The sequence below is a fragment of the Silurus aristotelis genome (assembly GCF_946808225.1).
Source record: "Silurus aristotelis genome assembly, chromosome: 20".
Classification (NCBI taxonomy): Eukaryota; Metazoa; Chordata; class Actinopteri; order Siluriformes; family Siluridae; genus Silurus; species Silurus aristotelis.
This window is the reverse complement of record NC_139593.1, coordinates 16,192,185-16,206,401: the sequence shown is the minus strand read 5'-3', so window position 1 is coordinate 16,206,401 and position 14,217 is coordinate 16,192,185. Positions and strand designations below refer to the sequence as shown.

General features: G+C 37.3%; 2 protein-coding genes across 3 annotated transcripts in view; both read left to right on the top strand.

Annotated features, from left to right (window-relative positions):
• Positions 1-1,609: 1,609 nt before the first annotated feature.
• Positions 1,610-7,462, top strand: cyyr1 (cysteine/tyrosine-rich 1). Its single transcript, XM_083522166.1, has 4 exons — positions 1,610-1,980; positions 3,601-3,700; positions 6,949-7,109; positions 7,288-7,462. Exons 1-4 carry the CDS (start codon positions 1,902-1,904, stop codon positions 7,419-7,421), a joined length of 474 nt encoding a protein of 157 aa, XP_083378292.1. The 5' UTR covers positions 1,610-1,901; the 3' UTR covers positions 7,422-7,462.
• A 5,212-nt stretch (positions 7,463-12,674) lies between these two features.
• The window catches only part of appa (amyloid beta (A4) precursor protein a), a 34,916-nt gene continuing 33,373 nt past the window's right edge, over positions 12,675-14,217 (top strand). Inside the window, exon 1 of one of the 2 annotated variants that reach the window (XM_083522317.1) lies at positions 12,675-13,171. In XM_083522317.1, coding sequence (XP_083378443.1) covers positions 13,088-13,171 — 84 coding nt within the window. In that variant the 5' untranslated portion in view covers positions 12,675-13,087. The remainder of the gene's footprint in view (positions 13,172-14,217) is intronic. The other variant, XM_083522318.1, reaches the window with a different exon arrangement.

Sequence of the window (14,217 nt, the reverse complement as noted above, 5' to 3'; positions counted from 1 at the left end):
AATTTCATATGAATGGTTAAGAGACATTTTTTTTGTACTTTTAAAAAATCAAATGTATAGTAACATGAAATTTGTGCAGTTGTGAAATAATTAAATGTCTTTCTTGTAAGTGTACTGTATATAAATATGTGGTAGGGTATTTGTGTCATTGTTAAAAGCAGAGTGTCTGTACAACAAGAACAGTTTTTCTTGTCTCTGCATCTTTGTCAAGTCAAGAGTCAAGAAGTCGAGTCAAGAAGCTTTTATTGCCATTTCAACCATATATAGCTGACGCAGTACACAGTGAAATGAATCAACGTTCCTGAACCCTGGTGCTACATAAAACAACAATCACAGAAAGCACAGGGTTAAGGACTAGTAAGTGTCCTCGCCACATAAAGTGCATCGTGTGCAACCTAGTGCAAACAGTGCAAAGACAATACAAGACAGTGCAAGACAATACAGGATAGTGCAAGACAAATACACAAAACACAAAATAGCGCTGCTAGTAAACCTGTTGTATATTGGACATTGCGGTGTAAAAAATAAAATAAAAACTAATTAAATTTAGAATGGGTTTTCATGGGAATTGTATTGGTTTTAATGGAAACTCTTAGGGTTCGCCTGGATGTCTTCTTATTTGTTGCTTTGTGTGACAATTGTGTGTCCATGTTATGTCTAATGCAGGGGTCACCAACATGATGCCACGCGGGCAACAGGTAGCCCGCAAGGACCACATGAGTAGCCCGCAGGCCTTTTCTAAAAATAGCTGTTTCCTACTTTGTTAAATCATTGTTGATAATTATAATGAGAAATCATTAACATGATCAGTGTCTTCACATAGATGAATATCATTAATTAATAATAATAACATATAATAACATTTGTAATTTCAGATCAAACTGAAAACTGTGTGTATCAAACTGGTAGCCCTTCACATTAATCAGAACCCAAGAAGTAGCTCTCAGTTTCAAAAAGGTTGGTGACCCCTGGTGTAATGGATATCTGAACCACGGATAGAAGATTTTTTTAGCAAGTTGTAGATCACATTTTGTTGAAACCAGTTAGCATTCATTCATGGTCCAGTGCCAGCGTACATTATAGAACAACATTTATTGAAAACAATAAATAAATATCAGTAATGGTTTTAATGGTTTGCACCAGATGGTTTGTAGTGCAACCCTTTAGAACTTATGTTCAGTTTCTATTGTTTTATAAGCAGATAGTGAATGATTAGGTACAAATGGTGGCTAAAACAAGAATCTAATGATGTGTGTAGATTTCTAAACCTCTGAGATACAAGAGTAACTTCACAGTCTGTGCTGTAAACAACCCTGGAGTGTATCATGTTCCCGAAATGATCGTGAGCTCATTCAGTGTTCCCTAATAGGTCTGATTGAGCATTTATTCGTGCTTTTTTTTTTCTTTCATGGTAAAGCATCGTGACTTTGGAGGCGCCCACGGGGTTTTGTTGGGAATCTGTGCGCTGTGAGCTGGCCTCTTCATCCTCTCTCTCTCTCTCTCTCTCTCTCTCTCTCGCTCTCTTTCTTCTCGAGTCGTTACAGCCACAGGGGGAGGGGATGAAGCTAAGAGCCGGGCAAAAAAAAAAAAAAAAAAAAAAAGGAAGGAAGGAGGCAAAAAAAAGAGGAAGAAGTCAAGGGACACTTTTTGTGGAGCCGGAACACGTGGGGCAGGGCTTTAAAAGTCTTCTTTGGGATTCGATCTTCATTTATTACCTTCTATATTTAATGATCATACAGTTAACATATAGTTTAGTCTTTCTCTTTTTATTTCTACACTCGTGTGTACACAAATATAGATATGTTTAGTAAACACTGACTCGCCTTGCTGTCTTATGTGAGGTGTTGGATAACTGTGCTACAGTTCCCCATCCGATTGGGTGAAAAAAAGATTTTAAAAAGATGGAAAGCTCCAGGAAGACGAGTTCACAACCGGGATGGAAACTCTTAAGGGAATCGCTGCTTCTGTGCCTTTTCGCCGGTAAGACTCATTTTATGGCAACTGATCCTACAGTGTTATAGAAACATGTATGCATCAGGCATGATCATTCTTAAAGAGTGTGTGTAAATATTTCTCCATGATCTCCCATGTTTTTTTTTTTTTTTTAATCTTTCCAACAAACCTCAAATGCATTGTGATCATTGTTGTCACACAATCTAATACATGTTGCCGTTGTTTTTTGCAACGGAAATACAAATGTTGTCATACAGTCCAATGAAATAGTAACTCAAAAGTCCTAGACTTGATTGAGATTGTAAACTTTTCTGTAGGTAATAGCTCAATGAAGCGCCTATTAGTAATGCCAGCACATTGCTAAAGCCCTATTCACAATGCACAATCACACAGGTGGGGGTTACTCTGGGTGGTAACATTTAAAAAAGGTGCCTGAAGCACTATGGGCTCTTTTGTCCTAATCCTGTTGGCCGACAGGACCCAGAGGAATGAGCAGGACCTCCTGGAGACCACACATGGTGGTACACACACATACACTCATCAACACCACACATTAAACTGAAGGGGGTGGGGGTTCCACATGTAAACCGCTGCCACCTACACAAGATTTACTGCAGGGATTGCAGTTTTCTTTTTGGGATTTCATTGTGGCTGTGGCATCACTTCCGATTATTTAGTCAACAGGGTTTAGATATGTCAGCAATCATTTGTTTTGTGTGGGTGGAGAATGTTTTGCATTTTATTTGACTGATCATGTATAAAAAATTCTAGTCCATCCCAAAATGTTTTCATTGTATGCTTTATGTTTTGGGAAATACTTAAATAGGAGACCATGTTGGGGCTGATATGCTGGGAACTTTTGGCAAAATCCTAGAGATCTCTGAAAAAGCTCCAGGAGATTTTTTTCTATCTCTAATCTTACAGTGCTGATCCAGCTAATTACATGCCTTTGCTCAGAATCCTAGAGCAAAGTGTGTTAAAAATTGGGGTGGGGTGTCTCTTTCTACATGGTTGAAAAATTCAAGCCAAGCCTTATTGAGCTAATCATCTCATTAAAATAAATGCAAACCAGATGGCTGCTCGTTGTTAACTGGTCTTAATTTTGCATCTGAGAAGAGACTATCCAGAAGTCATTAATTGGACTATAATGAAAGACGTTGTCACAAACAAGTGCAAATGCTATTGTATAGTCATCGGCTTTAAGAAAGCCAGCAATTGTTACTACATAAAAAAAAAGGAATGCAAGAAAAGAAAAAAGAAAGAAGTGTCAGTGAGCAGGAGGAGCCTAGATAGTGTATAGCACATGCAAGCTCAGCAAGAAGGATGAGGGAAAATAAGTTCATCCAGGTTGTGTTTAGAAACAGGTAAGAAAACTGTATTATGCTGTAGTGTTTATACTTTTACATGTTTACCACAATCGGTCATTGAATTTAAAGATTTAAAGTCTAGTGTCTTTATTTAATGCACATCAAATCTTCATGACTTTAAACTTTAATATTTGTTACAAAATGTTCCTTCATTGACAGAAATGTCAATCATGGTCATGTGAAGAAAAAAGAAAAATGCATTGTACCCACATTAGTTTAGAGGTTCTAGTTTATTTGTAGGCATACTGGTATTTATCTTTATGTTTGTCTGCAATTACAGGCCACGGAGAGGCTCAGTGCAGTGGTTGTATTGAGTACTGCTGCGATGGAGTGCCTCCTTTCTGCTGCTCGTACTACGCCTACGTGGGGGATGTACTCTCGTAAGTACCCAGTGCAATGTGCATAACCACAGACACACGTCTCCCCCTGACATCTTAACTTTAGCTGTTACATCCTGCTGTTACCAGTCGGTTGAACTTCGACCTTTAGACAGCTGTTTTTTAATTGCCATGCTCATGAATCTGAAACCTCACTAATTTCCAGTGCTCTGGAACAATAAACTTTCCTAACGAGCTCTTTTCTTCAAAAAACTGTCTTTAGCTGAGGAGTCCAATTTTTTTGCTATGAATGGCCAACTGAAGGCTGTGAGCAAAAATAAATGTTTCATTATACTAAACATTATATTAACATTAAATTTGCCATGGTTCCTCTTGTTTATAATTTCATAAAGTTTTAAAATAGATAATAGATAGAAAACATTACTCTGTAATTTTTCTTAATTAATGCAGTTATATTTTCAAAGTTCTGCTTCAGTGAAACTTGTAGTACATTGAAAAACAATCAAATTCATGTACAACAGATTTCAGTGCCTAAAATAACTATTCAGTGACCTCCAAAGTTTTCCCAAAGTTTTTTACTTTTTTCCTTTTCTCATTTGTGGCATGATGAGCCAAATCAAAAGTTACCACAGGCCAACTTTGGCATGCAGACATTAGTTTTGGTACCTCTGGTCTGTAGGGATTTCTGTTCTGCTCTGTAACCAAATTTGTACATGGTACCTCAACTGCTTTGAAAAATATTTGTAACTTTCTTTTACAGCAGTGGGAACCATTAAGGGGTTCTATTGAGAATGATTTAATAATAGAAAGAAGTAGAACACTCTTAGGAAGCCAAGAACCTGTGAGGGGTTTGTGTTTCTCAAATAACTACAGTTATGAAGCGATTACAGTCCGAAAGGCAAATCATGCATTAAAGGTTCTTTCACAAAGATCTACACTTAATTCCTGGCAAGTGAGTATATGATATATGGGCAGAAGTTCTCTGTGCAACACTTTATACTTGTTTGATCAGATGTGTTAAATGTTTTGGGGTTTTTTTGTCCTATGCTTCTTTAACTTTTGTCTTTAGTGCTCCATCTTTTTTCTGTGACAGAACAGTGTTGACATGGCCTTTTGCAGACAATAATGAAGGATTTATCTTTTCCAAGCAGCAAATACATTTGAACAACTTGGGTGGTCGGGCTTGCCATTACAACATTGCTGACTGTTTTGGGGGATAGAAAGACCCAGATACGGATGATTCATTATGTTTGTCAGGTTACAAACAATATTGCACTTTTGTATGAAATTGGCAATACATACAGTCAGCTTAAGATTTATTGGGACCCTTGGTAAGGCTGTTTCACACTGGACATTTTGTTCCATTAACCCACAGACACATGTACTGTAACCATAAAGAAAGCGACTGCAAGGCTGGTGGAAATATCACACTTTTTATCCCTTGACCGAATTAACACAAGGAAGAAAGTGTCAGTTAAAAACAGAAGTGTTGTTAGTGTGAAAGAATGTGCCTAATGAGATGTTCATTTACAGTTGCAGTGTAATTAGAGATAACAAATCTTCAGTTTGGGCTGTTCATTAATTTATTATGTCAAGGACCAGGCCCACATTAATGTTAACTGTGGTGGTGAACATCTAGGTCTGGTCCTAATTTTAATTATCTGCCTAGTTAAGAGTAAGAGAGCTTCCACATTTAGATTTTTCCTTTTTTTGGAAATGAAAAATCTCTGGACAATTTACAAGTCCAAACAGGCTATTGGCTAACAAAATATAAGAGATCGATAGATCCCTTTGTCAGCATAAAATCACTTGAGTTTTTCATAATGCTTGCTGAGAGTTAAGAGCAATGAAAACTAAGTTCAGTCTGCAATACTTTTTTTCTTCAGATTTTATATGTCTGTTCATTATTCTGCTGGGAAAAAATGACAAGACAATTGTAGCTTGACAGTGTCCAATGATTGTGTAATCAGTATCCTGTCAATATTCAATCTGAGATATTTTGGAGGACAAACAGCTCCAACACATCATTTATACTCAACAGTGGTGTTTAGTTCTTTTCTGTTTAACTATCCTGCTTTTTATTGTAAGCCCACCTTGATTGTTTGTTGCAACAATTTTTGTTTCATCTGACCACACACCCAGATTAGAGTGAAGGGTTTCAGTACTGTATTGTACACTCCAAACACTTATATTTGTGGTTACATGAAAGGAAATGCTTTCCTCTGATGTTCCATGCAAATATTTTGTTCTACAAATACCCAGCCATGATCTAACAGTAAATGTGTGTGTGTTCAGGCATGTAGCTAGGTTTTATAGCTATATGTCTGATTTATGACACTTGGCAGACTGTCTCATTTTTGTGTAGTCTCTAATATGTCCCATGTCGATGAAAGAGAACTATTATTAATGTTGCAATGACGCAGGAGGTTATAAATGAACATGCAAGTTAACTCACCAGTCTAAATGATAAAATGTAAATTAATTATATATCCAGAATATTACAGTACAATTTTCTTAGATTCTATGTTTTTATTTATAAGGGCATAAATGTTTATCTGGTTCTGACCAACTTTTTTATACAAATAAATCATAGTGACCAAAAAAACAAATGTTATGTGGTTTTATTATGTGTTTTTTTTTTTTAAGTAAACATTCAGAAACCAGATCGGGGAAAAACGAAATTCACCCTATAATTCAGTAATGTTTTCTTTTTTTTAATCAACATCTCATTAGAGTCATAATTATTATGATTTTTTTATATCATAAATGAAGCAAATGGCTCTATTTATAACTAATCCTTCACACTGTAGAATGGTGAGTTTCCAGTTGTTTGGAGATGGCCTTATAACCCTTCCTAGACTAATGAGCAGTAGCAATTGTTTTCTGAGGTCATGTCTAATGTCATTTATTTGTGGCATGATATAGATTAACCTTGATGTTCTTTGAACAAAACAATGTCTTTTATAGAGGTAGTCACACTTCTTAATTATTGATCTTGTGTATTTCATTAGTAACAACTGGCAGCTAAAACTCTCTCTATATCTGTAAAATTGGAAAGGGTGTACTTTTTCCACCTGGTTTATGATTGTTTGTTTGTTTATTTATTTATTTATTGTTTGTATAGAAGTTGGTAGGGACTACACAGTTGTAATTTAAACCCTGATATATATAGGCCCTGATAAACTTCATAGGTCTGTCATCTAAATAAATGATTGTGAATTATGTTAACTGTTTGCTTATATGTTTGTTTATTATGCAACGGTAACATATGTTTTTGTTAACAATTCTAGGGGCACAGCTATTTCAGGGATCGTATTCGGAGTAGTCTTTTTGATGGGTGCTGTGGCAGCCATATTTTTGTGCATTTGCATGTGCTTGAAGAATGGCCGTGGAGCGAGAGTGGGCGTCTTTAACACATCATACATCAACACAGTGACTCAGGGCTATGCAGGTAACAATTCATCACACTTTATCACACTCTTTACAGAACTGAATTACATAGTCCACAGGGGAACATCGCTGTTAAAGATGAACTGATAGTGCTTAAATGGATGTTTTTTCTATATTGCTACATCTCTATATCTGGCATTTACATTGTCGTATTAAGTTTTTTTGTCTTTCACACACAGGGCCACCACCCCCTTACAGCTTTGACTATGAGATGTTTCCCCCAGATCTTCAACCTCCTCCATATACCCCAATGCCTACCAGAACAGGGAACTACTCCCCACCCCCACCATATCCAGGCTACAATCAAAAATAAACTTTCCTCATGCACGTACGCAAGACATGGCTTGGAAAACACTACTTATGATATACAGAGTGGCGCTAATGTTCGAAAATATTAAAAGTTGCCTCGGGTACATCGCAAGGATGAAAAATTTAACTAAACTCTGCAATGTCATGCATTCTAACGACCTGCCGCCTTGTGAATATGATTTATATTAATGGGGATGTGGATCATTCCCAGTATTTGTATATGTTTTTTTTTAATGGCTTGTGTGAACATTTAAATGGATATGCAGGTGGTCTATGAAGAGTTGGATTATTCTTTGACACAAAATGTAGAAGCAATGCTATAGATAAAGCCATGCTCCATTTTGGGATTTGGATTGTTTCATGAAGATCCATTTGCAGGACTTTCATCTGTGAACAGAAACCAGACAATAATAAAATCAAAGGTTTATAAGTCAAAGAAATTCCATACAGGACAATAACTGTAGGAAAGTGGTTGGGCATACTGATCGGAAGAAGGAGAAAGTCCCTTGTCGCTCGACTTTTTGGATGTGCCATGTCTTAAATGTAAGGCCACTTAAAAGCGTCAGCCAAATGAGCACAAATAACCTGACTCTTTTATTACCATGGTTTTTGCTTTTTATATTCCACTGGACATATGAGAGAAATACAATCTTTCAAGTGAGGTATAATAATTTAAAGAACAAAAATAAACACTCTTGAAAACTGCGTAAACAGAATTTATTTTCTATGTTTTCTCATTTACTCACCGGATATGCCTGTGTGTATTGACCATTGTGTTTGTGGGTGTTAAAAATTTGACTGTCTCTCCAGATTTGATGCTGAGATGCCACAGCAATTTACATGCCGTTCTGACACAAACCTTTTTCATTTTGGGGTTGCATTGCATCAAAAATATACCCTAAAGTTTATCCTGCGTGACTCCATGTAAAACGTTAAGACATGTTCAGTTTGCAAACAAATGGCTACTAATTATCCACAAGCTCTGCCCTATATTACTCTTTGCATTGTTGCATATTCAGTAAAAGCATTCACTCATCTTCAAGAGACTAATCAGCTGAGACTCTAATCCTGCAGCTGCAATGCAAAAGTGTTCTTTCTTCTCAGCAGGCTCTGCTACCATACCTGCTTTCCATTTCATTCCTCACTGCAGGTACATGAGACATTGTTGCTTAATCAGCAGTATTTCCTTAACTTGTGAGGCATGCTTTATGCGTTTCTAATAGCACTTTGTTCAGGTCACAAAACAGTTTGGGTACTGACCATGTCCTTCATCCAGCTACATCACAGAAGAACACAAATTAGAAATATACAAAACAGCTATTTACACAGCTTCAAGAGTTTACACAAGATGAAGCATTCGTTACTCTGCATTCACTAGTTATTATTTTAGTAGTAGTGTGGACTCACTGTCCACTTTATTAGGAACATGTAGCGGTGCAATAAAATCATGCAGATACAGCTCAAGAGCTATAGTTTTTCTTCACAACAAGCATCACATCGGAGGTAAAATATGTTCTTTCTGATTTAGGATATTAACATACTAGAAATAACTTTACACAAAAACACTGATTGAGCAACAGTTCTGTTGGTAGACATGCTTTGCTAATGTAAGAGGCCAGAGATAAATACCAAAGTACCAAGAAGGGTATAATAATATACATAATAACTTATATAATATTTTTCCCACCCGTGTTAAATAGAAAAACATCTCAGCATGCAGAACACATAAAATCTTGTGGTGAATGAGCTAAACAGAAGAGCATCTACATTATTTCCTGTCAGCCTAGACCAAGAATCTGGATATTATGCACAGACAGGTGAAGACTGAGTAAAAACAGGTTATTTTTATTCTTAATCTTCAACTTTCCTGTTAATTATTCCCATGATAGTCACAGATTCCTTTTATTGTAGTGGAACGCAGTTCTGTTTCCTATGGCCTCTCTTATCAACATGGTATTTCCACCCATAAGCGTCATTCGCTCTGGGTTTTTGTTTGTGTTTGTTCATTTTGTTCTAGAGATTTTTGTGTCCCAGAGGATCAGCAGTTTATGAAATACTCAAACATGCCCATCTGGTACAAACATGTTTCAACATTCACATTCCTGTTCACCCTGTACACCTCAGATTTGCAGTACAACTCCTGCCACCTGCACCAAGGAGATGGTAGTGGGTTTTAGAAAGTGTAAAGCTGTGTTTAAACCAGTTACCATCATGGGTGAGGAGGGTGGGGTTGTGGACAACTACAAGTTCTTGGGTGTTCACTTGAACAGCAGATTGGACTGGAGAACCAACTTTGACACGGTGTATAACAAGGGGTTGTGCAGACTTTTTATTTCCTGAGGAAGCTCAGATTATTTAATGTATGCAGTAGGATGCTGGAAATCTTTTATCAGTCTGTTGTGGTAGGTGCTCTTTATAGTGCCGTGGTCTGCTGGGGGAGTAGCATCAGTGCCAGGTAAGCAGGCAGGATCAATAAAATCATCCACAAGGCTGAATATATAATCAGACACACACTGGACACACTGAAGACAGTGAGGGACAACAGGTCACCGAACAAACTCCTGTCAATCATGGAAAATCCATCCCACCCACTATATGATCCCATGCAGAGGTAGCAGAGTTCATTCTCCAACAGACTGATTCAGGTTTGCTGTCACAAAGAGCGGTTCAGGAAATCATTCCTATTGTTTCCCATTGCACTGTACAATGATTTACCTATATGAAATCAGATGCTAATAGTAACATAAACATATCCTATTATTTACTGTCACTTTATGCACACATACATACACTGACAATTTGCACAATTCATTACTTTCTTTTCTTCTTTTGAACTGGCAGTTTGCACTCTGTTTTTTTTATGTAGTATAATCTGCAATATTGTATTAATTTATATAAATCACAATTAATTAATTACACTCTGTTTTTCCCCCTACTACTATTTGTGTAAATTGCTGCTGCTGTAACGCAATAATTTCCATCACGGGATCAATAAAGTCTGTATGTCTGCCTGCCTGTCTGCCTGTCTGTCTGTCTGTCTGTCTGTCTGTCTGTCTGTCTGTCTATCTATCTATCTATCTTCTTTGAACATGAAGCTCTTGACATTGCTTTTGTGGACAGGAAGCATATGTATGAGTAATGTTTTACATTTTTACTTTCTTTACTTTTCAGATCTATGAAAAGCAATTTAGGTGGATTTATAAGTGGATTTAGTTCCAGAAAGACCAGGATTTACTGGCCAGGACAATAAAACCTTCTCATATCAATTGTTCTTTTTTTGTTGTATTTTTTTTTTATTTATTTTTTTTTGCAGGGAAAGAAAAATATAACCCAAGAGAAAGCATGCTTATTAAAACAGGTATAAGGTGCTGCAGCTGCTTTCTGTTGCTCTGATGGGCCACCACAAAGGGGCAGCAAATACCAGCACAGACATCTCGGGTTAAATTATTATTTTTTTTGCCAGTAGATCGTCCAGTCAAATATATTTTTAAGCAGTTCAAGTAAGCTTTTGCGTAATAAATGAGAGTTATGGATCATGAATGATCTCTGTGTAGGCTAGTGAAGTCACCTCACCTATGAGTGTCGTGGGCCGGTTAAACAACCACCAAAGACACATTTACACACACACACACACAGAAAGAGAGAGAGAGAGAGAGAGAGAGAGAGAGAGAGAGAGAGAGAGAGAGAGAGAGAGAGAGAGAGAGAGAGAGAGAGAGAGAGAGAGAGAAATTGCTTGCCAATTCCAGGCATTTTAGAGCCGACTCTTTTAAGATGACCTTCTGATGCAGAGTCAATTGACTCACTGGAACCGACTCAAAGCGCCGACTCTGTACAATATATTTAGGCAGCATGTCTAATGAACTCAGTGAACCTTTAGTCACATGTCTGCACAAAGTAATAATAATTTCTAATTCTACACGATTAAAACGTGTTTGTCAAACGCCAAATCGATTACATTTACAGCTTGTACATTTTAGGCCCATTATTATCAATAGTAAAAAATAAAAAATGAATACCAAGATAAAATTATTTCAAATAAAACATTTTCTAAGAACAAGATATGTTTGCTCATTCCTGCTTCAAGTGTGCTTATTCTAATCACACATTCATCACTTATTAAATATGATTATACTATTAGTAAATATACCTATTTGAAATACATTATAGAAGCCAGTGACAGGCCATGCATTTAACCCCTAGGCCGCCAGTGGTGTCCTTCCTGTATCAATACACCTTTTAATACTATCATTATGATGCCTTGACTATAGAAACCATCAATATTATACAACGGAGTATAACAGAACATTCCATCACAGATAGCTATCTCATGCAGCTGCATGAATGCTATTACTAAAGCATGAAACCCAATTAACCCCATTTAACAAGTCTCCTTCCACTGCAGTCACAACAACATACATCATCTCTAGGAGAAGCACCAATAGTAACCTCATAAAATGCCCCCTGGATTTTCTGTGCATTTTTGTGCATTTGTTTTTATATTAATTCTACAGGAAAGAAAATGCAAATGTATAAATGAGCTTAACAACTGTTTTGAAGTGTTTTGGCTGACCTTTTCTCAAATTGTCCAGCTTTTCTTAAACCAAAATCAATTTCTTCACCTCTGTCAGCCATTGTGGAATAAAAAACAGCTTTTAAATCCATATGGATATATTTGAGCTTGTGCAGCTTGCTACAGATGCAGTTGTTGAGCTCTGACTAGTGCGCTGTCTGACCATCCAGTCAAAAGACGCGAAAATGCTGACGGTATTGGATGCCTGCTGGATGGCTCTGGAGTCAGCAACTTGTAAACATTGTTAAAGCAACAGCTTCAAGCAACATGGATTTTACGCTATAAGACTTTGCACTGGTGATCCTGAAGCGCTTATGACAGATTGCTGTACGGCTGAAATCTGATTGGATAGAAACTCTAACCTAAACTTGGTTGTGTGCCACTTGGTTGTGAAAAGGAACGCTTCGAAATGAAGAGAATAGGCTATTGGGAATAACTTAATACATATTCATGGGCAAAATGATATATAACCGTAAATCAGTGATTGTGATAGCATTTAGGCTAGCAGAGAAGGCCTTGCTAGGACTTGTGGCCCACTCCTCGATAGAAACGCATAATAATGTAAAAGGTTTAAAAGTAACAAAAACAAAACAAAACACCATACTAGAAGCGAAACATTTTTATTTTCTGATTTTTATGCCCACAGTTTACAATTAATAGTTTCACAACAGGTCTCCAACATGCCTAGTTTTTGACTACTATTAGAAATCATTTGACTTTATTTTCTGTTAATGTTGTTGATAGAGGAGATCAAGTCGTGCCCACTGGCATCTCCTGGCTTCATGGTTTTTTTCTGACTTTATGTGATTACATCTCCTGTGTAGGAACTGAAACGAACGAGTGCAGACATGCTTTAGAGCCGAATGTCCATGTCTTAATGATTGGGTTCGGAGACTCGACTCTTTCCGGGATCGAGTCGCCCTCCTACGCGTTGTTTGGTCGATCAGGTGACGCTGCGTGGTGTACAGTCTCGCTGTTCTACACACTTGCACCAAGAGCACGGATAAAACCCAATACCGCTTTGTGAAGGACAAAGAAAAAGGGAAAAACTTCAGGGTCGCTGAATTTCAGGATCGTCGGGGAGAGAGATCTGCAGGAGAATGTGCGACCGTCGGCTTTTCTTCGTGTTGGCGGCGGCGGTGTCGGTGGCGGTGGTGTCGGTGAGCTCGGCGCTCTCGCTGGAGGTAGGAACGCGATACGGCTGTGTGTGTGGACGTATAACAACTATAGGGTTACATTGTGCTTATTTATATACAATAAAGGGCTGGTAGTTCATTCAGTCATAGGATTGGTGTTATTTCACCTCTGATGGTCTTAAAAACTTGTACCACATATCCTCGTAAACCCCTGGGATGACTGAAACACAGATTAAAAAGATTTATATATAATAATAGCACCTATTTCAGATGAATATGTTCGGAAATTAAAGGCTAAAGGTTTTTATTTCTTGGTTTAATTTGTGTATATATATATAGTTATTATATTACGGCGGATTGTGTGCTGAAAAACCCCCGATTATTTGTATCTCGTTGCCATAAGATGACATGGCGTTCCTGGGAATAAAACGGAATATATTTGTTGCCATTTCTCCCTGATTAATTGCATTTATTGATTACATCGGAGCTTTGATTAATGAAATCAATTGATTCGAAGCAAATATCTATAAATATAACTATATTGACGAAGCGGACATTAAACCACTACATTTCATATCATGTTTCCCCCCCGAGAAGATTGAAACATTGCTGATTAGCACAATGTAGAAGCCTAAAACATGATCTTTATCAGCGTTTCTTTTAAATACCATGGGTTTAATTCGGGGTTGCTGCTCGCACAGAGCTTCTGTCTTAACAATTGCGCAGTAGTCGCCCTGGTTTCATTTATAAATAGCAACGCTGTTAGGGGTGATAAATGCAGTTTGTATAGTCTGAAGGAATTCAAAAGTATCACCAGATCTTTTGCTTCTCTTGTATTTGTATGTTGTAAACAATAATATATATATTTTATAATAATAATCATTAAATAAGGGACTGTTTGGTGAGGAACATGTTTCCCACACAGTCTGCTGTGCACTGGAATAGTTGGATGTAACCTACAGAAGCAAAAATGGCGTCTCTCAGCAAACTGCAGTTAGCTGAGCCTTTGGATTCACTGAGACTCCCAGAAAGAGGACAATAGTATTTACTCTGAAGGTGTAAAGTCTTTTACAAGACCAAATTACCCAACTGTA